The 27,561-nt window shown below is 36.5% G+C and overlaps 2 protein-coding genes across 3 annotated transcripts in view; both read left to right on the plus strand.

Moving 5' to 3' along the window:
* Positions 1 to 27,561, plus strand: part of LOC132156010 (galaxin-like) — a 213,322-nt gene that overhangs the window by 2,674 nt on the left and 183,087 nt on the right. For both annotated transcript variants that reach the window (XM_059564811.1, XM_059564812.1), the window contains 5 exons: positions 51 to 185; positions 350 to 523; positions 599 to 644; positions 1,013 to 1,032; positions 1,851 to 1,939. In XM_059564811.1, coding sequence (XP_059420794.1) covers positions 51 to 185; positions 350 to 523; positions 599 to 644; positions 1,013 to 1,032; positions 1,851 to 1,939 — 464 coding nt within the window. The remainder of the gene's footprint in view (positions 1 to 50; positions 186 to 349; positions 524 to 598; positions 645 to 1,012; positions 1,033 to 1,850; positions 1,940 to 27,561) is intronic.
* Positions 3,759 to 14,698, plus strand: LOC132155640 (usherin-like). The gene is made up of 3 exons (XM_059564371.1): positions 3,759 to 3,867; positions 13,900 to 14,255; positions 14,360 to 14,698. The coding sequence occupies exons 1-3, from the start codon at positions 3,782 to 3,784 to the stop codon at positions 14,635 to 14,637; spliced, it is 720 nt and encodes a 239-aa protein (XP_059420354.1). The 5' UTR covers positions 3,759 to 3,781; the 3' UTR covers positions 14,638 to 14,698.

The following is a 27,561-nucleotide window of genomic DNA, read 5'->3' on the forward strand; positions in this document are numbered from 1 at the left end:
TAAACGAACAGATTTTTAACACTTTTTGTTTTTATTTCAATGTGGTGCAGGTAATGTAACTAACGGGTTAAGCCAGCTGGTGGCTGACTGCTGTGATTCTGTAGCTTACAATCCCCTTAACGAGATTTGCTGTGATGGCAGGATTCTGACTCGAAGCAGCACTCATGCAAAATGCTGTGGCAAAGGTATCTGATGTACTTCATGCACCTTGAACACCTTGATGGATATATTGTTCAGATTTGACAAATTCTTCCATGCTTAATTTTTTTATTTGAGGTTGGTTTATCTTCATACCATTAGATCAAGGAAGACTTATTTTAGAATGAGTTTCTCTTACACTGATTTACAGTCATGTACCTGACAACGACTCATTTGTGTTGTGGTGGCAACAACATATTTCAAAGGAAGGAAAATATTTTTTGCTGTGGCAAGGAAACGTATGACGTGACAACCCACTGCTGCTGTATTAACCTTGCACTAGAAGTAAAGCCAAAAAATGAAACTTGCTGTCCAACAGTAACAGGTGTGATTATTAGACTAACAGTAATAGATCTGTCATTTGTTTTAGTAGGTTATAATCTGGATCTTATTCACACAGACACTGATAAAAGAAGAGAATCCCAGCAAGGCTCTCTTCCCACCAGGTGAGTCACACATAAATTGTGTCAACAGTATCCGTAGCATGTTGACTACTGCAGAAAATAATTAAGATTTGTCCTTCAGTTTGTAAAAAACTATATTTTTTTACAGGTCTATTTTATAATAATTTTTCTGTTTGTTTTTATGTGTGGTGTTAGCGCAGTGGATAAGACGCATGCCTGTGGTGTGGGAGACCCGGGTTCGAATCCACTGTGAACCGCCAGTGTGTCCCTGAGCAAGACACTTAACCCCTAGTTGCTCCAGAGGCGTGCGACCTCTGACATATATAGCAATTGTAAGTCGCTTTGGATAAAAGCGTCAGCTAAATGAATAAATGTAAATGTAATGTAAATGTGTGACTGAAAATCTCAAGCACACTCTCCAGAAACTTAGGTAAAGCACTTGGCATCCTCATTGTGTATTAATAGTTTTACAAATCTCTCATTTGATTGTATAATGATCTGTTTCGTTTCAGTATCCATTGATAGTCTGTTCTGTTAGCTCTAACCTGTCCTCCAACCAATACGCTTGTATAGGTCGTTTGTCCAAATCCCTGAAATACGACCCATCAGAGCGTATACTACAATTGCGCCCCTATCGGCAAAAGGTCGTTTTCATATTAATGTTTTGTACTCTTTTATTTGCCCTCTGGTTTGCGTTTCGTGTAGCGCAGTTAGTAGATTGTTGCGTTTACCTTGATATGTAATCATGCTATCATGGGTTCGATCCCAGGGAACGGACGTGCACGAAAATGTATATGCTCAATAAATCATAATTTAGCATGATTTCTGTGAGGGTTAGGTCTAGGGGTGGGGTTAGGTGTGGTCATTCGAACGAATAAGCCACCTAGTAAAATATGTAGGAAATATTGTGAGATCGGTGTAAAACGCCCACACATTGCATTTAAATAAACGTGCGTTTTGATTGGTAATGACGTTATAAGTCAATTCATGACGACAGACGCAACACGATACTGTCATTATTTTTACGCCCGCTAGAGGGCGCTTAACTTTAAAACGTAAATATAGGTCGTAATAAATGCTTGCACAAACGACCTATATGGTCGTTTTTTGTTGGAGGACAGGCTCGTTAATACGTGCCTAACCTGATGTGTCAAATTTATATAAATCGCTTTTGTCATTGATGGAAATCATGGTGATTGTACTTATATTTTCGTAATAATCACACACTCTTTACTCATTCTTTTCTAGAATCGAAGTGTGGAACAAAACCCTACAATCCCAATAAAAAAATATGTTGCTCAGGGAATCTCTATGAGAAGGCTTCAGCACTTACTAAGGTATTGACTTTTGACTTAAAGATTAGTTCTGCAGGGACAGAAATTCAAATACATTGGAGATTTCTCTGAACACTGGTTTTCAGTAAAATTTGCTTATAAAGTATTTGGAAAAATTACATTATATTAACATATATTAACGTCTTATGTTTATCTGTGTCTTTCAGTGCTGTGGCAAAGATGTTTACCGTTTGTCAGATGACAATGTGTTGTGCTGTAATGGAATTCTTCATCTCAATGTGCCTGAGCAGTGTTGGAGGTGTTATATATGCTCAGAGGTGGAAAGAGTACAAAAATATTCTACTCAAGTAAAAGTACCATTACATTAATGAAATTTTACTTAAGTACAAGTAAAAGTACCAGTCTAAAAATCTACTCAAGTAAAAGTAAAAAGTAGCTCATTTAAAATTTACTCAGAGTAAAAATTACTTAGTTACATTTTAACAGTGGGAGGGAGTCAAAAATGGGACAGGCCAAGAGTGTCAAACTCAGTTCCTGGAGGGCCACAGTCCTGCACAGATTAGATTTAACCCTAATTAAACACACCTGGTCCAGCTAATGTAATCATTTAGGTTTATTTGAAAACTACATGATATGTGTGCTGGAGCAGGGTTAGAACTAAACTCTGCAGGGCTACGGCCCTCCAGGAACTGAGTTTGACACCCCTGGGATAGGTCTATTAATCTCAAACTAGTTGTTTTTAATTAAAGGAATCAGTTATTTAGAATAATAAGACATTTGGGCTGTTACCAGGCAAATCAGTATCAACAAACTCATCTTTTAATGCAGAGGAAATGCATAAGATTCATCGGAAGTGGCATTTAGATGTATTACACTGTTTAGTGCAGGACAAGAATGCATTTAACCTGCAGTTACAAATGCATGAATAATGTTTTGATATACAAGACATAAAATGTTGAATACTCATTTGAAATGATAAGAAATTAATTATTTAAAAAAAATCAAAAGATACTTTAAATGTGAAATTAAAATGGCCAGTATGTGTCAGCAAGTCACTGTTAATAAGTGAGTCATTGAGATTGAACCGAATCATTTAAACGATTGATTCCTTATACAGTATATGGTTGATTCATTCAGGAACGAAACACTGTCACGTTGCTCAGAGACGCAAAACTGTGCTTTGGTGGCTGTGTTTGGAATTATTTTCTGTTGTAGAAATAGAGCTAAAAAAGGCAATATGGTGTCTAAAACGCAAGTCTCTTAATTAACTTGTTTACTGAACTGTTATATATATATGTATGTATATATTCATGATGATTTTTGGAAGAAAAGATGGCATTCTTTGTGTGATTTTGACGATGCAATTATTTAGCTTACCTCTACATTCTTGCGAAGGGTTGATGTCTTGTCGAGATTTTATAAACTGCTAGTTTGGTCTTCCTAGGCAAGTACAGCTTACACTGCATAATAGAGCATACATATGACCAGGGGTTCACTTCATTTCCTTCGAGTTCAACTTCAGAATATGACGGGGTTTCGTTTTCAGCGGTGTCTGCACCACTAACGCCTGTTTTGTCCGTCTGCATCTTTCTTGTGATTTTAGCGCCAGTTTTCCCTCCTGCTCATTATTTACTGCCGTAGTTTCCAGGGAGCGATTTATTTTTTTATTTTTATTTTTTTTACTCAGTAATTAATGTGTTTTAAAATGTAGCGAAGTACAATACTTCAATCAAAATATACTTAAGTAAAAGTAAAATTACAGATTTAAAAAATTACTTTAAAAAGTATTAGTACACAAAAAAGCTACTCAATTACAGTAACGCGAGTAAATGTAATTCGTTACTTTCCACCTCTGTATATGCTCCACCAAACACGTTTTGCCAAATGCCTGCCCGTCCCCGTCTTGGTGAGCACTGCTGTGGAGGACAAACCTTCAATCCTTGCACACATATTTGCTGTAATGGACACAGGTAGGCCCACAGATTACTAAGATTTTATATGATTTAAAAGCAAACTTAATGCCAGATTTACTAACATTCATCAGCACAAACCCTCTTTGGGCAAGAAAGACTGTTGTCCTGATCGGTGTTCCCTCCAACTTGCAAACATGTGTGGCCATGCACTTCTTACATCATGACCACACAGAAGCAATAATATTGCCATGCACACGACACACATACAAATTAAATGGGAAAGTCAAATTCTAGTAAAAGCAAAATAATTGCAATGCTCAGTGCAAACCACTGCAGAGTTGGTGTCGCTATAGAGTTAGAGCCGATGAATGTGGTTTACAGGTTTTATAGGAGACCGACCTGTGCCAAATGTTGCTGTAGAAACAGCTCAGCATTAGAGCCAATGCAAACGTAATTATAACATACAACATTTTATTTCACATGTAAAGAAGAGTGGCTTGATTAAGTGGTGGAAATAGTGGATGATGGGCACAGAATGATAACAAAACGATAACGATATAAGAATTTACATTCATGTTTTTTTTTTTTTTTTTTTTTTTTTCATTTTTGCTCAGGTGGCCAAAATATCTGCACAATAGAGAAAAGGTTTTTAGTTTTTTTTTTTTTACAAATTTAGAGAACATTCGTCTGAATTACTAAAGACACGCAGCGAAAAACTAAAATGAAATTAATTACAACACAATTTGTTAAGGTTTGTGATAGTTTACTGGTACACTTGTCTTATTTGTCATGTTTAGTAAATCTGGCCCTTAGTATTTTTTGCTCATGTTTTAAATAATTTGTTTTGATTAATTTTGTAATGAGTAGTGTTCAGCTGGTTGTGTAGTTAGCATCTTTATGGACTATCTACAGTACAAAATTAATTTCCTCTCAATGTAGAGGTATTTTTAAATGACTTTCAATGCTTAAGTTAGTTACCAGTAGGGTGTAGTACTCGAGCCCGGTCTCGAGAAATTTTTCTGTCGTCTCGGACTTGGCCATTGGACTCGCCAAATGTTCAGCAAAAAAATAAATAAATAAAATAATTCTCCTTAAAAACAAAACCACATTTGCATGATGTCGCGACTGAAAACATGTGGAAAACGCTAGGCGCGCCGCTTTCTCCTTTTTTCCAAAGCAATCTGTAGCCTGTGTTACAATGGCTATCATTGTACAGCTATGATCAGCTGTTTCTCCATCTTGGCTTAGCTTTCAACTTTGTTACGGGAAAGGATGTGCTTGACCAGCGGCACACTTGCTGTTCTGAAAAGTTTAGATGTTTATCATTTAATTTTCTACCTGTTAGATTGTGTTTTATATATGTCTACACCTAGATAGCCTTAAACTCATGCGCGTAATTTGCACGGGTTTACGGGCGTCATGACCCCCTCAAAAATCAGATCCAGCTAATATAACCCCTCCCCCCTCCCCAATATCATCCCATCATTCAGATTAAAATAAATATGAAATATTCAGAACGAATACTTTTGTTTGGTTTTTTTTATTAATTTAGTTTGCCAGCAAGAAAGATAGTATCATGTTTTAAATAATCTGTAAAGTACCCCCGCTCCGACTACTTGGTATTACCCAACCTTCTTTCTCTACCAAGTTTGATCACTATTTTGTGCAGTTGCTGGGATGAATGGTTGGAGAAAGCTGACGGAAAGATGAAAAGAACTCTGAAAGGCAGCCAGACAACGATTTTTCATTGTTGGTCGACACCAGGCAAAAAAAAAAAAAAATCGTGACCAAACGGAGGTACCCCTATTGCTAAGTTAGCTGTTAAGTTAGCTCAGCGTTTCTCAAACTGGGGAGGGGGGGGGGGGGGGGGGGATAGAGACATGACAAGTGTGGCGCGACAAACAGGTTTTGTGCCCATCTTTTTAATTCCTTTATTTATTGACCATACACGCAAAACAAAACAAAGACACATTTAAATGTAAGCCTTAACATTTTCACACGTAAGTTTAAATTTTTTTCAAGGCAACCGTTATTGATCGTAGTATTGCTTTATGGTTCCCATGGAGACGCATCATTCATTGCTTGGCACACCGCAGCCACAATAGCGCTGAATGACTGATGATCTGCTTTTATTTTCTTTTTTATTCAAAATTTCACAAATTTGTTAGTTATAGCAGGATATTCCGATTGTCAAATATGTGCAAGTGTATGTGTTTCGTTGTTCAAACACCTTTATATCGATCGCGTTAGTTTAGCTGTTGGCGCTAGAGGTCTTCACGGGTCCACTTGGATCCGAAAACCCGAGGTCCGACCCGAGACCCGAGCGGGTTCGGGTCCAAAACTCCAACGAGTACCTCGGACACGGGTCGGATTCGGTATTAGTGGTCTCGGGTAATTTAAAATAAATATGCCTTTTCCAAATGGACCCGAGAAGACCCGAATTCTTTTAAACTATGTTGGGCATTTAACAAAATTGCATTATTTAAAACAACTATGACACCGTTCTCTCATTTTTTCTAAGTGTGAGAGCAAATCAGCGCTTCTACGTGCAACGGGCTATAAGCACGGTTGCCTCGCAACGCATTTATTTACTCAGTTCCACATTAACCAACCCCCCTCCCTTTGCCAAGAACTAGTGCGCCATCATGTGGATGGATGTTTGACTAAATGCAAGTACCGGTATTTGAATTGTCGTTAAGCCAGGCCTGTCAATCAATTTGAAAAATACGCGACACTGTCAGAAAAGCATGGAGGCGATAACAGACATTGCGAAAAAGGTGAGGGAAAACGAATATGTAGAACAGAAACATCCAGGGTCGTCATCGGTGTTTAGTCAAAATCAATGACTGGGAGACTTTGTATATTTTATTGAAAATCTGTTATTCTGTAATCTGAAAAGTTATATTTGAGAAACAGCCATCGGTAAATTTTATCCTGTGGTGGTTCTAATGTTAATCATCGTATGGTCCGGTAAATAACATTATGCCAACTTTTAAAGGACGTAATGGGTTACATGTGTGATTGACATTTCAGCACTTCAGCGCGTAGGCTACTCCTACTGCCGCGTCTATGTTAAGTGCATTTTTGAGAAACGCATGGTTGCAGGCTGTGCACATGTAAATGCCGTTTACGTTCGGGTCCAGTCGGGTTCTAAAGGAAATGCCGTCAGGTCGGGTCGGACTCGGGTCTAATTTTATCGGGTCTGTCTCGGGTCGGGTTTTTCTTTAAAAATAAATAATGTATGCATGTCGGGTTCGGGTAAGTAGTGATTCGGGTCGATTCGGGTCGGGTACAGTTTTTAGGACCCGAGAAGACCTCTAGTTGGCGCAACGTATTTTAGGTAACGTTATCTATCTTATTAAAATACCTAAAAAAAAAAAAAAGTACATTATTAGGAATTTACCACGTCCGGCTCAATTTGAGATTATTATTATTTTTATACAGTGTTGTGTAATGTATTGAGAGTTGAATTGTGCATAATACATTTGCTGCATGTAGGTGCCAATACAGTGATGCAATTGATTAATCTTTAAGTTTTTTTTTTTTTTTTCATAAGATATTGAACATACACAAAAAATAAATTAAGTGGAAGCTGCCACTGCTGGCTAGTGCTTAAACACTTAACTACTGTGTCATTATAGCATAAATTGTCAAGTGAACAGCTGCATTTACGTTAAGTAGCCTAAATCAGTAAAAGAATCACAATGTATTTTTAATACAGGAATGCCAAATTAGCATGTTACCTTTTACACAAGAAAATTATAAAAAAATATATATATATTAATAAATATGCCGTGAGTTTAACCCCCACCCCCCACCCCCCACATTGGTAGACCCAAAGTTATGTCCTTGCTTAAACTTACCATTTACAATGATGAAATACTAATGTTATACAGTATAGGGGGTTGCAAGACTGCTGATTTCTACTAGTTTATCGACTACTCGTGGTTCATGCTATTGTAAATGAAAACACCTTCAATAGTTTTTTTTTTATCAATAAACGCTTATGTATAGCCTTATGCAACAATTACATATGTAAATTTTAAAAACCTTATAATTATGACATTAAATATTTAAATTTTAATGTAACAGCCAGTATTTCTGTCACAACATTTTTCATATCTGCATTCGGATACGTCGTACAGTTGCTTCATAAGACTGTTATGACTATTTATCTTTTTTTTCCATAGTTATCACTGAACAAGTATGTAATGTTAAACTAAAATAATTATTAACTTCTCAAATAATATTTATCATGCAAGCAGAGAGATGTCATGACAAACGTTTAGTGATCATTTGAACACGACTGAATCGATTTCAATTCAATGCGCACATTATCCGTGCCATTCCGAATAAGGTATTCGGCTTCAGGCACAACCCTAATTATTACATTACATATTTTATTTTTACATGCAAGATAGATAAGGACGTAGAAAGTAACAGCTCCACGCTCCAGATTGTTTCTGACAGTGCCGACTACTATGCAAGCCCTAGTACATTATGACAAAAATTTCACTGTATTTATGTGCGCATGCCCAGTAGAGCCAAACGTATTCCTTCTAACCTTAACAGCTCGCATTTGTCATATCCCGAGCTTTGAGTGTGTGTGCACTGCGCCAAGGCACCAGTCATTTTAATTTTTGACCACAGACATAATGTCAGCAACAGCAGCATTATAAAGTAAATAAAATGTAAATAAAGTAGATACAAATAATTTGACCCTACAGCAAGGGCTGCTCGATTATGGCAAAAATCATAATCACGATTATTTTGGTCAATATTGTAATCGCGATTATTTAACATGATCATGAGGGGGACATATGGTGATACATATCAAATATGTATTTCCTGTAAATAAGGTTGCTACAATCATTATATCTGCACTGTTTACTTCACTGGTTTGCACTCTATCTACCATGTGCAGCTTTACTTATCTTTCTTTTTACATGAACTATTTGTATAGTTATACTTTATATTTTATTATCTGTGTTTTATGTTCTACTGTTAGTGTTAACTGTATGCACCAAGGCTCTGAGAGTAACGCAATTTCATTTCTCTGCATTTATGTACTGTACATGTGGAAGAATTGACAATAAAGCAGACTTGACTTGACTTGCTATGACATCTGTACATTGTAGAGACCAGCGTAATTTCAAACAAACAAAAAGTCCTCAAAATTTTTGAAAATAATTAAACTGTCAGTAATAAAAAAGCAAAGGAACAAATACAATAGCATAAAAAGATAGAAATTAAACCAACTGTGCTTTAATGTTTTTTATACAAATCTCAAGCAGTATGATTATTTCATTTTTTTCACTATACCATTTATTATGAATGTCTTAGTTCAGTTAAAGTTTGGCTTTAGTTTTGTATTTATTGCCATTTATATGAAAAGGTTCATGTAGCATTGTACAGCCTACTGCAAAAATGAATAATCAAATGTAAAATAAAATATAACCCACTGTCACTTTAAGAGCCGCACAGATCCAAATTACTGTTACACATGTATTTTTATTCTTAACTCTTTACATTCATTTATTACATGACCGACGAATGTATACATGAATAATCGCCAAGCACAGCATTTTGACACATTTTTTGCATGTACTTGACCAATAGGCGCTAAAAGATTACTTTAAATGTCTGTTCTGTTCTGTCTCTGAGCACTTCTATCTTTCTGAGGAGCAGCGCAAGTTCTCTTTCACGCTTTTAAAAACATGTATAAATGTACTTCGGTAATTCAAATGTCCCATTTTGCAAATGTCACGTTACATGATTTTACTGATTTGCACAGGGCTTTTATGGAGGAACGAAAGCGCAGCACTGCAAAAGTGGGGGGAATGGGGCACAATAATCGTTTTATCTCGATTATTGGATTTTCATAATCGTTGGAGGCCAAAATCAAAATTTAACCATTTTTTCGATTAATTGCACAGCCCTATCTACAGCTCCAAACTTGGTTCTAGAGGGCCAGTGTCCTTTAGAGTTTAGCTCCAACCATAAATAAACTCACTTGAACCAGCTAATCAAGCTCTAACTAGACACACTAGAAACTTCCAGATGTGTTAAGGAGCTAGGACCAGTTGGAGCTAAACTTTTCAGGGCATCGGCCCTCCAGGATCTAGTTTGGAGACCCTTGTCCTACAGATGTTACTTTGCACATGCTTTTTGATCATTACAAATAATAATGTAAAATTATTTTCTTAGAATAGGAGATATGCTGTCTCTCGCATCACATACATTATCATTAGTTAGGTATGTGGTCTTAGGATTTTTTCTCTCTCATTTGGACTCGGTCTTGACTTGGACTCGAAACTTTGGACTTGACTTGCACTTGAACCTCTTTGGACTTGGTCTTGACTCGGTCTTGACTAGTCCTGGTCTTGGACTTGACTTGGACTCGACAAAGCTGGACTTGACTACATCTCTAGTTACCAGCATGCGATAAGTGGGCCATGTCAGCCAGACCTTGACCATTGATCTTAATAACACAACCACTATAAGGGGGTGACCTGCCTTATAACATATTTGTCAAAATGAAAGATCATTTCATTAGGTTTAAAAACTTAATATGCAGTGTAAAAAGTTTCTCAAATAATCTCCAAAAATCTAGTAGCCATAGGCAAAACCATAAGGTTTTATGGTTTATGGTTTATCATAGGCAAAACCATAAGGTATTCGGCTTCAGGCACAACCCTAATTATTACATTACATATTTTATTTTTACATGCAAGATAGATAAGGACGTAGAAAGTAACAGCTCCACGCTCCAGATTGTTTCTGACAGTGCCGACTACTATGCAAGCCCTAGTACATTATGACAAAAATGTCACTGTATTTATGTGCGCATGCCCAGTAGAGCCAAACGTATTCCTTCTAACCTTAACAGCGCGCATTTGTCATATCCCGAGCTTTGAGTGTGTGTGCACTGCGCCAAGGCACCAGTCATTTTAATTTTTGACCACAGACATAATGTCAGCAACAGCAGCATTATAAAGTAAATAAAATGTAAATAAAGTAGATACAAATAATTTGACCCTACAGCAAGGGCTGCTCGATTATGGCAAAAATCATAATCACGATTATTTTGGTCAATATTGTAATCGCGATTATTTAACATGATCATGAGGGGGACATATGGTGATACATATCAAATATGTATTTCCTGTAAATAAGGTTGCTACAATCATTATATCTGCACTGTTTACTTCACTGGTTTGCACTCTATCTACCATGTGCAGCTTTACTTATCTTTCTTTTTACATGAACTATTTGTATAGTTATACTTTATATTTTATTATCTGTGTTTTATGTTCTACTGTTAGTGTTATCTGTATGCACCAAGGCTCTGAGAGTAACGCAATTTCATTTCTCTGCATTTATGTACTGTACATGTGGAAGAATTGACAATAAAGCAGACTTGACTTGACTTGCTATGACATCTGTACATTGTAGAGACCAGCGTAATTTCAAACAAACAAAAAGTCCTCAAAATTTTTGAAAATAATTAAACTGTCAGTAATAAAAAGCAAAGGAACAAATACAATAGCATAAAAAGATAGAAATTAAACCAACTGTGCTTTAATGTTTTTTATACAAATCTCAAGCAGTATGATTATTTCATTTTTTTCACTATACCATTTATTATGAATGTCTTAGTTCAGTTAAAGTTTGGCTTTAGTTTTGTATTTATTGCCATTTATATGAAAAGGTTCATGTAGCATTGTACAGCCTACTGCAAAAATGAATAATCAAATGTAAAATAAAATATAACCCACTGTCACTTTAAGAGCCGCACAGATCCAAATTACTGTTACACGTGTATTTTTTTTCTAAACTCTTTACATTCATTTATTACATGACCGACAAATGTATACATGAATAATCGCCAAGCACAGCATTTTGACACATTTTTTGCATGTACTTGACCAATAGGCGCTAAAAGATTACTTTAAATGTCTGTTCTGTTCTGTCTCTGAGCACTTCTATCTTTCTGAGGAGCAGCGCAAGTTCTCTTTCACGCTTTTAAAAACATGTATAAATGTACTTCGGTAATTCAAATGTCCCATTTAGCAAATGTCACGTTACATGATTTTACTGATTTGCACAGGGCTTTTATGGAGGAACGAAAGCGCAGCACTGCAAAAGTGGGGGGAATGGGGCACAATAATCGTTTTATCTCGATTATTGGATTTTTATAATCGTTGGAGGCCAAAATCATAATTGAACCATTTTTTCGATTAATTGCACAGCCCTATCTACAGCTCCAAACTTGGTTCTAGAGGGCCAGTGTCCTTTAGAGTTTAGCTCCAACCATAAATAAACTCACTTGAACCAGCTAATCAAGCTCTAACTAGACACACTAGAAACTTCCAGATGTGTTAAGGAGCTAGGACCAGTTGGAGCTAAACTTTTCAGGGCATCGGCCCTCCAGGATCTAGTTTGGAGACCCTTGTCCTACAGATGTTACTTTGCACATGCTTTTTGATCATTACAAATAATAATGTAAAATTATTTTCTTAGAATAGGAGATATGCTGTCTCTCGCATCACATACATTATCATTAGTTAGGTATGTGGTCTTAGGATTTTTTTTCTCTCATTTGGACTCGGTCTTGACTTGGACTCGAAACTTTGGAATTGACTTGGACTCGAACCTCTTTGGACTCGGTCTTGACTCGGTCTTGACTAGTCCTGGTCTTGGACTTGACTTGGACTCGACAAAGCTGGACTTGACTACATCTCTAGTTACCAGCATGCGATAAGTGGGCCATGTCAGCCAGACCTTGACCATTGATCTTAATAACACAACCACTATAAGGGGGTGACCTGCCTTATAACATATTTGTCAAAATGAAAGATCATTTCATTAGGTTTAAAAACTTAATATGCAATGTAAAAAGTTTCTCAAATAATCTCCAAAAATCTAGTAGCCATAGGCAAAACCATAAAAAATAGCATATAGTCAGTGTTTGGCCTGTAGCCTGATTTGATGCATGTCTCTCTAGTGTTGTCACGGTACCAAAATTTCAGTATTCGGTACCAATACCAGTGAAAATCACCGTTCTCAGTACCAATTTCGGTACCAAAGCAAAACACAAAAATATGCAAAAAAAGAAAGAAAACTTTTTATCACTGATTTGCTATTAAAATTTAAACATGGAAGAAATATTGTGTGATTTATTTTAAAAAAAAAAAGTTTTATAATTTTTTTTTAACAGTATAAGCAGTATCACATACATTCTACTAAATAAAAGTAATATTTCTAGCACAATGCGTTTATGTAAAAATAAACTTTTATTTTGACACTGGTTTTACTCAAATGAAACGGTAAAATGCTTGTGAAGTGACTCAGAACAGTTCTGGTGATGTTGTTTATGTATTATGTTCTCATTACTGCAAGCATCACGCACTTCAGTCTATGTAGTATACAAAAGCGCATGTCTCTGCCATTCATTCATTTACACAGAGCCACGCAGAGCATGCAGGGTTCATATTTAAACTAACTTTTGCGGCTTATCATTTACAGATACTGGTCCATATGGATATTTGATTTGATTAATTTATGCTAACTTTGACAAATTCCGTGACAGTCCATATTAAAATGTAGGTTTCATTTTCATGACTGGATTTTGAAATTCCGTCCGCGTTTTCTGCTTCGCGTAAATCATAGCGCTGTATGTGTCAAGAACCGGGTTGACCGGATACTCGGTACCACCGGTACTTAAAGAAACCTGGTACCGTGACATAATTTTTTTTTTAGTACAGACTTGGTACCGAGGTACTGGGTCTTTTGACAACACTAGTCTCTACCCATGCTGTCTTGGCAAATGAGGCTTTGTCTGTAACTGGAAATTCAAGTCTAACTGATACGTGCAAAGACATCATAGGAACATGCTTACTGGCACTAAATTTCTCATAGAAGACTTATTCACATGGCACAGCTTTAGAGCAGGAGTATCTCAGTCATTAGGGTCACCGCATAAACCCTCAAGAAATTTTAAAACCACTAACAACCTGAAAAAACTTCCTTGGGCAATTTCTGTGTTGGTTGTTGAATGAATTTTCTCTCCAACTTATTTCTATTTAGCCACAACAAGATGAATGGCAATTTCTGTTGTGGTTCAGAAGTCTATGACCACCACAACCAGTTGTTAAAATGCTGCTCAGGTCATCTCTACAAACTTACACGTTTAAGTGGGGAGTGCTGTGGAAACCATCTGCTGGAATATTATAACAATCAAACTTGTTGTTCCTCTTCAACCAATTCTATAATTTATGACACCAAACTAAACCACCGTTGCTGTGGGCATTACTACTTCAACACATCCCTGTGGAGCTGCTGTGCTGAACATCTCAAACCAACACCAAAGCCTAACAGCTCTCTTGCAGAATACAGGCTTAAACCTCTAACAGACCCGATCCCTGATATGTGCAATAAAACAGGTGATGTTCTTGTACATTTATTGTGGTGCAACCTAAAATGCTAAATACAGTTTTTTTTGGAAGTAGACTTACTGATCTTGTCTTTTTTTGTGTGTGTTTTCTAGTGTTCTTTGGCAAAGTGGAGAGTGTGGCACTTAAAAATTATCAGCGTCACATTGTGTTGAAAGTTGTTGGACAGGTCGATGTAAAATCGGAAAAGTTCATCAAAGACCCTTGGCTTCATGTGTCCATGGATCACTGCAGCTCTCCTGACACAGAGAACGGCATGACCTACCTTTGGGAGGAAAACCACGATAGGAAGTACAAGCTTCTCTCTCACCCTGTTGACCTAACCTCTGACATACACATGTTCTATGCTATATGTTATCAAAAGAAGGGATAGAAATATGGATTGAGGTCCATTTCCAATCATTTCAAACCAAATTCAAAGCATGCTGATTGCCATAAGATTTTTGTCCGTAAACATTTACTCCTTTAAGACAGGCTTCCAAAGTCTCTGTTACTGTATCATTACACAGCTTTATGCGAGAGGCATCACATGTTGCGCACTGGTGCATTTTGTCTCATTGATTAATTTTATTTTATCCCCATAATGGACTGACACTGTTTGGAGTCTGCAAAGGGGATAGTTCACCCAAAAATGTTAATTTGCTGTCAGTTTACTGACCCTCAGGCCATCCAAGATGTAGGTGACTTTTAAATTTTATTTAATTTTTTTTTTTTTTAGTTGAACAGTAAAGAAGATTTTATAAAAATAATGAGAATAAATTTTGAGAATAAAAAAAAGAGCATATCAAAATTAATACCCATGGATTCTGATGATATATCGAGGTCTTATAAAATGAAATGATTGGCCTGTGCAAGAAAATGAACATTATTTATAACATTATTACCTGTAATCCACATAAATCCACATAAATCTGATTATTTTCCATGTACTGGCTCTTTAGGACCATTTTTTTCTATGAATTGGTTCCATTCACTAGTTGGTAGATAAAAACATACAATGGCAAAACAAAGGGTATATGAAATCATATTATTAAAGCACCTAGTAACAATGTGAATCACGTCTGTTTTGCAAGTCTAGCATATTAAGTGAATAAGTGAACTGGTCTTCTTCAGTTCACATTTTAAATAAACAAAGAAAAACTATAAAAACTTTAAATTCTCCCATTTATTCAAGTGCTTTGTTAAATCATGCACTTATCACCAGTCAGAACTGTTTCATCAGTGCAGTGTACTGTTGGAGTAACTGGAGCACTGAATGAGCCTGCAAAAACCAGCATCAAATGAACATATAAGGTGTTTTGGCTCATTTCTAATTGGTGTGATTGTAAGTTTTGATTGTATAACTTTTGCTGTTTGTTTAAAAGTCACAAACTGATGGTTCAGTCCGATGTGGTAAACTGGTTCAACTAGTTCACCAAAAAGAAATAGGCTAGAAACCAGACATCTTCTTTACCAGAAATCTTCTTTACAGTTTTACTCAAGAAGAAAAAGAAAAAAGTTGCCTACATTTTAAGTTTTGGATGAACTATTCTTTTATGCTATTTAGTCAGTCAGGTAATTTTAGTTTTTAGGTTTGTATAGCTAATAGGAAAATTAGAATCAAATGGAAAACATTCTATATTTAAATTCATATTGTGTGCTCTTTTAAACTTCAGCTTTAAATTGCCTGGCAGTCTTATTTTTATATATTTTACATTGCACTGCATGTCCAAATAAGCATTTTTGTAAATCGTACTGTATTTTCTATATGCATAGTCTATTTCAATTGCTGTTCCAGGTTTTGATAATTTGAGTGGTTTCAGTGGTCTTTATATACTATAGCTCAAAAGGGGCTTTTAACATTTAACTGTAATTGTTTACACACACACATTATATATATATATATATATATATATATATATATATATATATATATATATATATATATATATATATATATATATATATATACAGTACAGACCAAAAGTTTGGACACACCTTCTCATTCAAAGAGTTTTCTTTATTTTCATGACTATGAAAATTGTAGATTCACACTGAATGCATCAAAACTATGAATTAACACGTGGAATTATATATGGAATTATATACATAACAAAAAAGTGTGAAACAACTGAAAATATGTCATATTCTAGGTTCTTCAAAGTAGCCACCTTTTGCTTTGATTACTGCTTTGCACACTCTTGGCATTCTCTTGATGAGCTTCAAGAGGTAGTCACCTGAAATGGTCTTCCAACAGTCTTGAAGGAGTTCCCCGAGAGATGCTTAGCACTTGATGGCCCTTTTGCCTTCAGTCTGCGGTCCAGCTCACCCCTAAACCATCTCGATTGGGTTCAGGTCCGGTGACTGTGGAGGCCAGGTCATCTGGCGCAGCACCCCATCACTCTCCTTCTTGGTCAAATAGCCCTTGATGCCTTCATTGTGACTCTACAATTTTCATAGTCATGAAAATAAAGAAAACTCTTTGAATGAGAAGGTGTGTCCATATATATATATAATGTGTGTGTTTGGTATTTTTATTTATAAATGATGACAAAAGCTCAGTTGTAGGCTTGATGTTGGCATGCATTTTTGTTATTTTATTTTATTTTTTTAATTGAATGACAAATTTATAGGTTTGTTACTACGTGCCAAACAGTGATTTTCATTCATTAAAAATGCATACTGTCTGTGTATAACATTTTTTTATTAATCTTTCATCTACCAGTAAATGTGCACTGTTTAGAGACAACACATACTACTGTGTAAAGATCTATCTGTCTAATATGTCTGTCTATCTATTAGATGTAGTGACTTGGGAGTTTTAAACTTCCCCAAACAGATCTGTAATTTCCATATACAACTGTAAACATATCTTTCATATGAACTTTTGTGTGGAGAAAGTGTACTCACTCAAGTTGTGTTATAGTATTGCAGATATGAGAATGGGAATGAGTAAAATTATTTGCAATACATGCAATCTGGTGCCAAAATACAAATAAAAATATTTCAAAAGCATAGGCTCTTGCTTCACAAATCTCACCCTGTCTATCTATCAATAAATTATCAAATAAATTAGTTAACCATTAGTGACTAACACATCTTTAACCTCTGAAACGTTAAGATTGGATCATCAAAAGGTGTGGCTTACAGCTTGTGACTTACAAGTTTTGTCATGTCAATGACATTAACGAATTTTTGAAGCTCTGATGTAATCTTGTAAACTTTAGGGGCAGACCTCATTTATTATCTGCTACTAAGGCCACATGTTTGAATCATTGCTTGTATTTGTAGGAACAAGAAATGGGTAAATATATAGCTTATATTGTGAAAAATACAATAGTAAAGATCATGCAAATGTTACAAATATTACATTGAAAATTGCATAAATACGCTGAACCCATTGAGTTTTAACCATATTCTAATGGTTTCATGCATATAGTCATGTTAATAGTCTCCTATGTGAACACGTGCATTTATTTTCCCAAGTGTTTTTTTATTTATTTATTTATTTACTTTTAAATCGTATTTGTCTGTGCAGCAACTATAGTTGCCGGTGGTCAAATAACTTATTACCCCTTCAATGTCAAATTTGTATAGGAGGAGTGCATTTGGCATCTAACTCAAAATAACTGCTTTCAACAGATCAATCTTTATTCATAAACAAATTTATCATGCATAAAAGTCAAAGAACATTTGATGCAAACCCAAAAAATGCTGCATCTATCTTATAATCTTTTGAATATGACAACACAGCAAATCCATTTGTTTAAAATGGTGGAACATAGTGGAGAATAAAGTGCAGCCATTAAGTTGCCCCAACAGGGTATTGTGTATCAAAAAGTTAAATGAAAGTAAATAAATAAAAATAAATAGAATTATGAAAATATTACATCTGTATAATAAAATGTGTATATCTGAAAGAAAATTATGCATTGAACAGTTTGGTTACCAACATTTAGCCAAATATCATATTTCTGCTCAACAGAAGAAAGAATCTCATAGGTTTTCAACTTAAGGGAGACTAAATGATGACATTTCCATTTTTAGGTGAACTTCCCTTATGTAAGCAGTGAAGGTATAAGTAGTTTTATAAATTTACTTAAACATATTTGCATGCTATACTTTGTGATGTTAATATATAAAATAACACATATTTTATGAATAGGTGCATATTGATTAGGTCAAATGGATTAACCCTGAGAATAGTCCTTGATATTCATGAAATTAATGATATTCTTTCTAAAATATATGCTTTTAAAATAATTATTGTGTGTAAGCTACACCCATGATTGTTTGTTTATTTATTTACTTACTATTAAACATGCAGGTATAGGTCTGGTATAAAGAATGCTTTTGCTCAGGTGGTTGAAATGTCTCCACAATAGAGAAAAGTTTTGCTTAGCAAAAAATAAAAAACCTTGAGGGCACATTGGTCCTGATTTACTTAAGACACGCAGTGAAAAACTAAAATGAAATGATTCACAACAAAATGTGCTAATGTTTGTGATAGTTTTAACGCATTCTCATCCCAAGGCGTCATATACTGACACTCTTGACATTTCGTCAACATCCTACGCATATGGCAACCTCTAGCGTCAATATGAGACACAGATTATGGGTTAAGGTTAGGGTTAGGGTTAGACCGCTAGGAGGCGCCTTCTGGCCCATTTTTATCTGCTTCTAATATTGACGCTACAGGGTGCCATGTGCGTAGGATGTTGACGAAATGTCAAGAGTGTCAGTATATGACGCCTTGGGATGAGAACGGGCTGGATAGTTTACTGGTATTTGCACCATTATTTAAGCCCCACAACAAGCATGTTTTATGTCATGTTTACTAAATCTGTCCCTTTGTATTTTTTGCTCAAGGTTTAAATAATTTCTATTTTGATTAATTTTATAAGCAAAATCAGTAGTATTCAGCTGGTTGTGTAGTTAGCAACTTTATGGACTATCTACAGTACTAAATTAATTTCCTCACAATGTAGAGCTATTTTTAAATGACTTTCAATGATTTAGATCCAGATTATATAGTTACCAACATGTGATAAGTGGACCTTGACCCTTGATCTTAACACAACCACCAAAGGGGTGACTTGCCTTATAAAGAAAAACATATGTCAAAATGAAAGATAATTTCTTTAGGGGTAAAACTTTATATACAATGTAAAAAGTTTCTTACTTAATCACCAAAATCTCTAGTAGCTTTAGGTAAAAACATAAACAAGGCTTTGTCTATAATTTGAAATCCAAGTCCCTGATATGTGCAAAGACATCACAGGAACATGCTTACTGGCACTACATTTCTCATAGAAGACTAATGCTGGGTACACACCAAAAGATTTTTGGTCACACTTTATTTTAGGGTCCAATTATCACTATTAACTAACCATTAACTATGACTTTTGCCTCAATTAACGCCTTATTTGGTGCTTATTAATAGTTTATAAGGTAGTTGTTAAATTTAGGGTATTGGGTAGGATTATGGATGTCATGCATTATATGTACTTTATAAGCACTAATAAACAGCCAATATGTTAATAATAGACATGGTAATAAGCAACTATTCTTATTTCTATTTTTATTCTCTTTGAAATTGCCTAATTAAATAAAATTTTAATAAATCAACAAGCTGATCCTCCATCGCAGTCCACATCAATTTCACTTGTGCTGCACCATGACTGCTACCATCTTCCATCATCTCGCTTTATGATTGGATATTGTTTTGTTTCACATGATAATCTCCAGAGCGTGTGCGCGTTTGTCCTTGTGGTTCCCCCCACAAAGCAGGATTTCTGATCGTAAATATTAAACATTGAATATTTACGATTCGCTATCGGGGGGCTCCGACATTCTTCCGATCAGGTTCGGACACTCTTGACACACCTCACACCAAGGGAAAATCTGCTAAAATAATCTGTAGAACCATCAAGATAATCGGGACATAGCTAGGATTGTCAGAAGTGGGGAAATCGGACCAAAATCGGCCCGATTATCTTTTGGTGTGTACCAAGCATTATTCACATGGCACAGCTTTAGATCAGGAGTAGAGGTCTTCACAGGTTCAAAAATTTGTGCCCGAACCCGAAAGAGACCCGTAATGTACTACACAGAACCGACCCGGACCTGTCTATTATTTCAAAAGCTGGACCCGGACCCGACCCGCACCCGTATATAATTTGAAAGCTGGACCCGAACCCGCCGGGAAGACACAGACCCGACTGGACCCGATTGTCACATATTCCACCTTAAATTGCTATTACAAGTCAATAAACCTGTTGCAAAAAATACAGCTTTTTGTCTTACCTAATTTAAGGAGCCGTAGTCTCTATTCCTTGTACCTGACTGCCTGTGATGCATTACAATCTTCCGACAAGAAAGTTATCCATGTTATTCCTATCGTTATTTCAAGTCCAAGCTTAATCCACTCATTATTTCAGCTTCAAAAATCCACTTGATGTCATGGTGATGGATGACAAATGCAACTGTGCACATGTGCACATTCTGACTCGAGTTAACTCGCATAATAACTTCGACTGTTTGCCCTTTTGAACTATAATAACGCCAATGACGTTATTTATTTGCTATCATCTCTGTGCTCTCTGCTCTGCATCGAGTCTGAATCTGACCAATTAAACTTTAAGATTAAACAGTTCATTTATATTATTATAAAAATGGGAGAAAATGTAAAGCGCGGTGTGGCGGTCGAAGTGTCCCTCACTGGTTGCCATAGAAACATGAAACATGCTGGAGACTGCACATGCGTGCTAGCTGTATCAACCTAAAATATGTTTAACACAATTTGAGCGTCATAGAAAACATTCATGTTACAGTTCACTTCAGATTGTGTTGCTGATTTGAAATATTTTAAATATTAGTGTGTCAAGCCTGCAAGCATTATTACCGTGCGGGCACTTGCATTAGCTCTGAGTCTGCGCGCTCTGCTTCTAACGGCAGAGAGAGAGAGAGCAAGAGAGATCGCTTTTTTTGGCTCACACTTTTCTTTTCCTAATTTTACTAGTTGCAAGTTACAAAAAACACAAGCTGTGTTTGATCACAGCAGTGTTTGTTCTCCGAGTCCGATGACTCCGATCGCACAGGTATTACACACAATGTTAAACAGACCCGAGATAATAGATTCGGACCCGACCCGGACCCGGCTGATGATTTAAAATATAGACCCGAACCCGTACGGGTCCCGGGTCGACGGGTCTCGGGTGCACTGTGAAGACCTCTAATCAGGAGTATCTCAGACATTAGGGTCACCGCATAAACCCTCCAGACATTTTAAAACCACTAACAACCTGAGAAAACTTGGGCAATTTCTGTGCTGGTTGTTGAATGACTTTTCTTTCCAACTTATTTATTTTTAGCCACCCACAACAAGATGAATTGCAATTTCTGTTGTGTTTCAGAAGTCTATGACCACCACAACCAGTTGTTAAAATGCTGCTCAGGTCATCAAGAAGAGGAACTTGACTCCGCATTCGTTGCTCTTGTTGACAGATTCCACACTCTTTACAGCTTCTTTCTAAATCCATAAAAATCTTTGGCCACCACACATATTTACAAGCCATGGCTTTCATTAAAACAATGCCAGGGTGTCCAGAGTGAACTTCATGCAACATTGATTTCTGACATTTGAATGGTACAATCACCCGTGTGCCCCATAACACACACCCCTGTTCCTCTGATAATTCATATCTTTTAGCATGAAACACTTTCAAATCCTCTGACACTTTACTTGGCCAACCCTCCATTACATACTGGGAAACTTTACAAAGATTTTGGTGTGTTCCAGTTGCTTAATCAATCTGTGATGCATTGAGAGGAGCATCTTGTAAATGATTTCTCAGAAAAAAAGTTAATATGTGCTGAAATGGCTTCACTTAACAGAGAGAACATATCCAATTCTGGCTCTTCAGTATACATATAGGCTGTAACTTTATACTTATTCTGTTGCTCAGCAGATTTATTCACATTGGCATTTAGCATCTTTAAAATAACATTCCTGAGCGTTATGATTTCTACCTTTACAACTATAGCACACGTATCTCTAATGGTGAGCAGTTTTTTTCATTTACCTTATGCAAAGTAGCTGCTGAATTTTCTGTTTTCCTCAGCTGTTGTGTGTATCGATCAGATGTTTCCATGCTAAGAGCAATTTCAAATGCATGGACAAAAGTTCACTTTCTCTAAATGTTTTATCCTTTGGCTTTTGAGGTTGAACCAAATTCCATAACAATCCGTAAGTGGAAGCTCCCATATCACTAAGCAGGTTCTCTACTTGCTTCGTATCATCCACATCATTAGCAATCATAAACCGTTCCACTCGCTCAATATATGCAGACCAGGATTCAATTTCTGATTAATACCCATCCAGTCTTCCGATTTGTGCCATGTTTCTTCACATAATTATCCTCGTTGCCAGTTTATATAATGTATTAATTATCAAACCACCAGCAAATGCCATCAACATACTTTACTCAGGTAATATACATACGTCATACACATCAACAAATGACATGACTTAAATACTTGCTCCCAAAGTCAGGGACCAATAAGATGCCAGACATCAACCAAGTAATTACAAATACACATGATCCCAATACACCACAGTGATATTAATCTTGCCAAGCTCTGATTTCTGAGAGATGCACTAAGAGGCAACAGCAATGCGGCGTTTGATTTGCGCTCTTTTCATTCATAAAGTTTACATTCATTCACTTAACACTCTATTGCGTCTGTGTATAATATTGTGCTAATTAGGATTAATCCCCTGGCTCAACTGTTATCTAGCAAACACCAGACTGTGCCAGCTTCAGCCGAATATTCAGGCAGTATTAGTCCTGTTCCATTATTCATTTTTGAAGCCATTGTCCATGCAATTCCGAATAAGGTATGGTTCGGACACCCCTAATTATTACATTACATATTTTAATTTTACATGCAACATAGATAAGGTCATAGAAAGTAACAGCTACACACAATATTGTAATCCCAAATTTCACGTCGTACTTGCAAACTCTTTGTATGCATTATGGTTAATGCATGCTCGAGTTATTGATTGTTTCAGACATTGCTGACTAGTGGTTGAAGTAGTTGATCACTCGACTACTTGACTAGTCTGTGCAAGCCCTATCAAAGACCCTTGGCTTCATGTGTCCATGGATCACTGCAGCCTTCCTGCCACAGAGAACGGCATGACCTACCTTTGGGAGGAAAACCACGATAGGAAGTAAAAGCTTCTCTCTCACCCTTTTGACCTAACCTCTGACATACACATGTTCTATGATATATGTTACCAAAAGAAGGGATAGAAATATGGATTGAGGTCTATTTCCAATCATTTCAAACCAAATTCAAAGCATGCTGGTTGTCATGAGATTTCTGTCCGTTTTCCTTTACTCCCTTAAGACAGGCTTCCAAAGTCTCTGTTACTGTATCATTCATTACACAGATTTATGGCAGAGGCAACACATGTTGTGCATCGGAGCAATTTTTATTTTATCCCAATAATGGTTATCCCAATAACTGACACTGTTTGGAGTGTGCAAAGGGGATAGTTCACCCTAAAAATTTAATTTACTGTCAATTTAGTCACCCTCAGGCCATCCAAGATGTAGGTGACATTTTTATTTTTTATTTATTAAAAAAAAATGTAGTTGAACAGTTAAGAAGACTTTTGGCTGAAACCGTGGTGTTTGTTGATTCATAAAATGCGAGTCAGTGGCTGCCCGTTTTTGAGAATAAAAAAAAGAGCATATCACAATTATTACCCGTGGCGTCTGATGATATATAGAGGTCTTATAAAATGAAATGATCAGTCTGTACAAGAAACTGAACATTATTTACAAAATGATTACCTGTAATCCACATACCTGTTTATTTTCCATGTACTGGATCTTTAGGACCATTTATTTTCTATGATTTGGTTCCATTCACTAGTTAGTAGACATAATCATACAATGGCGAAACATAAATCATATTATTAAAGCACCTAGTAACAATGCGAATCACGTCTGTTTCGCAAGTCTATAGCATATTAAGTGAATAAGTGAACTGGTCTTCTTCAGTTCACATTTTAAATAAAGACAAACTATAAAAACCTTACATTTCTCCCCTTCATTCATGTTAATTCATGCACTTATCACCAGTCTTCTGAGTCAGAACTGTTTCATCTGGGGCACTGAATGAGCCGGCAAAAACCAGCATCATAGGAACATATATGGTATTTTGGCTCATTTTGAATTGGTTTGACTGATTGTGTAACTTGTGCTGCTCAAATCACAAACTGATGGTTCAGTCCGATTTTTAGTTTTTAGGTTTGTATGTTTGAAAATTAGAATCAAATGGAATACATTCTATATTTAAATTCATATTGTGTGCTCTTTTAAACTTTAAATTGCCTGGCAGTATTAATTTTATATGTTTTACATTGCACTGCATGTCCTAATAAGCATTTTTTTAATCGTACTGTATTTTTTATATGCAATGTCTATTTCAATTTCTGTTCCATGTTCTTATAATTTGACTGGTTTCAGGGGCCTTTATATACTATAGACGGTTTCAACGGCAACAACATAAACAAACGTTACTGCGCATGCGCGCTTTTGCGGACCTAACTTAACTTCCGGTAGACTTCCAAATAGAATCAATAACAACAGCCAAGTCCCTCTAGAGTAGATATTTTTTGATAACAAACAAAATATGTTGGCTGCATGGATCAGGCGGACTTAATCCATTCTTTGCCAATAGGAGATGTTTTAAAGCATAGACATAAAGCGCGAGAAATGGAGGTTTCCCCAGTAACAGCTGTAAACAAAGTACGCTCACACACGCTGCTTTATCAGGCATATCACATGCAAGTCTTCCTTCAGAAATACAGCGATATAAAAAACACCTGTGCCTCGTTTTGATATTTAAACATATAAATGTAAGGGATTATTATTATTAAACGTGCAGTACATAACGTTACTCATGTTTATTCAGCTAAGCCTTTTTGAAAATCGATCAGTTTTAAAATTGTGGTGAGTTTCCAAAAATAAATAAATAAATGTATGGGAAACACATCCCGTAGCACAACCACCTGAGCCCTCAGTCTACTCATTGCCTTGACTTTAACCGCGTTTGTAGAAGGCACTGCAGCCAGACCGATATACACAACACAGACCGGAAGTTAACTTAGGTCCAGGCGCGTGCGCCCGATGAAACCGTCTATAGCTCAAAGGTGATTTTAACATTTAACTGTAATTGTTTGTTTAAAAGCAGTTAATGACTTTTTTCCTAATTCTTGAGAAGACAATGTTAATTCACAGAGAACACTTTGGGGAACGCCTTCACCGTGACTGTTCTGAATCAAATGTGTAATCAGTCCAATAGATGGGCGAGACGTCATAGGCGGATGACGTCAGAGACCAGGAAGCATAAAAGCACGAGGGGTGAAGCCGGCATTTAGCCTCAAAGGAAGAAAGAAGTGCCGGCCAGAGATGCCAGAAGTGTGGCACTGTGATGCAGCGAACCATTGGTTACATATGTAACTTTAAACGTTCCTCTTCAGGAACTCGAGCTGCGTTGGAGAACGCTTTGGGGAACGAGAATGCCCACACCACCAGACTTCCAAATTTCTTCCTAGTGTGGAAGAGCACAACTAAAGCAAGAGAAGGAGACAGGAGCCTGACAGTAATCGGGGGCAACCCGTAGTTACTATTGACCCCCAAGAGAGGGGAGATCAGAGGACTCAAGACTTAGGAAAGCATTCTGATCACCGCTTAGCATAAGCTTATTCTGGCCTCAACCTCAGCGCATTATGGAAGAAACCTGTAACCAGAGGGTGCCTGCCCACTGACTGGCCACTGAGAGGGGCGCGGTAGGCCACCATGGCCGCCACGTGGACCTTCAGGGTGGAGTGGGTCAACCCTGCGGAGAGAAGGGCCTGCAGGAACTCCAGAACTGTACCAACTGGGCAGTTAACTGAGTCGAGCTGGCGGTCTCTGCACCAAGAGGTGAAAAGCTTCCACTTCAAGGCATACAGTTTCATCATTGAGGGAGCTCTGGATTGGAGAAGGAATGTGGACTGCTCTCCGCAAGAGGAGTTCGCCCTGGGACCACACAAGAATCTGGTACACTAGTTTGTTTTAACGGCGTGAGTGCAGAGCTCCTTGGTGGTTGATGTAAGAGACCACTACTGTGTTGTCGGTGTGCAGCAACACATGGAGACCTCTTAAGTCTGGGAGAAAGTAATGTAGTGCTCGATGCATGGCCAGTATCCTCGGACAGATGATATGCCATGTCAGATGATGGCCACTCCACAGGGGGGCAGTTTCTCCAAACAGTTCTGTACTAATTTCCACGTATTAATTATATACAACTGTGAACATATCTTTCATATGAACTGTTGTGTGGAGAACGTTTACTCACTCAAGTTGTGTTATAGTATTGCAGATATGAGAATGTGAATGAGTAAAATCTATCTATCTATCTATCTATCTATCTATCTATCTATCTATCTAGTAGTGAATCAGTAGTGACTAACACATCTTTAACCTCTGAAACATTGAGATTGGACCATCAGAAGGTGTGACTTACAGCTTGTGACTTACAAGTTTTGTCATGTCAATGACATTAACGAATTGTTGAAGCTCTGATGTAATCTTGTAAACTTTAGGGGCAGACCTCATTTATTATCTGCTACTAAGGCCACATGTTTGAACCATTGCTTGAATTAGTAGGAAAAAGAAATGGGTAAATATATAGCTTATATTGTTAAAAATACACAAGGAAAGTCCTCTGATGATTTACCAGTGTAATCCTTTGTGTGGAGGCTCACAGTGAGCTTTCTATCAATAATAAAATGTGCTTTTATGGTAAAACAGAGAAACTGTCCTTTTTATAATATTGTTTATATATAAATATATATATATATATATATATATATATATATATATATATATATATATATATATATATATATATATATATATATATATATATATATATATATAAAGTACATATATATACTTTGTGAATTTTGGTAATTTTTTTGTTGTAGGCTGGAAGGACCTTTGAAATAATTTAAATAATTTGGCAAAGTGATATGGAACTGTAATGTGGTTATCAAGACCAGAAAAGTAATTAATAGAACAGGGAAAACAATGCAAATGTTACAAAATATTACATTAAAAATTGCATAAATCTGCTGAACCTATTGAGTTTGAACCATTTTCTGAATGGTTTCATGCATATAGTCATGTTAATAGTGCCCTAGGTGAACACTTTGTGCATTTATTTTCCCCAAGGTTTTATTTATTTATTTTTT

The sequence above is a fragment of the Carassius carassius genome, chromosome 13, assembly GCF_963082965.1.
Source record: "Carassius carassius chromosome 13, fCarCar2.1, whole genome shotgun sequence".
NCBI classification, from domain to species: domain Eukaryota; kingdom Metazoa; phylum Chordata; class Actinopteri; order Cypriniformes; family Cyprinidae; genus Carassius; species Carassius carassius.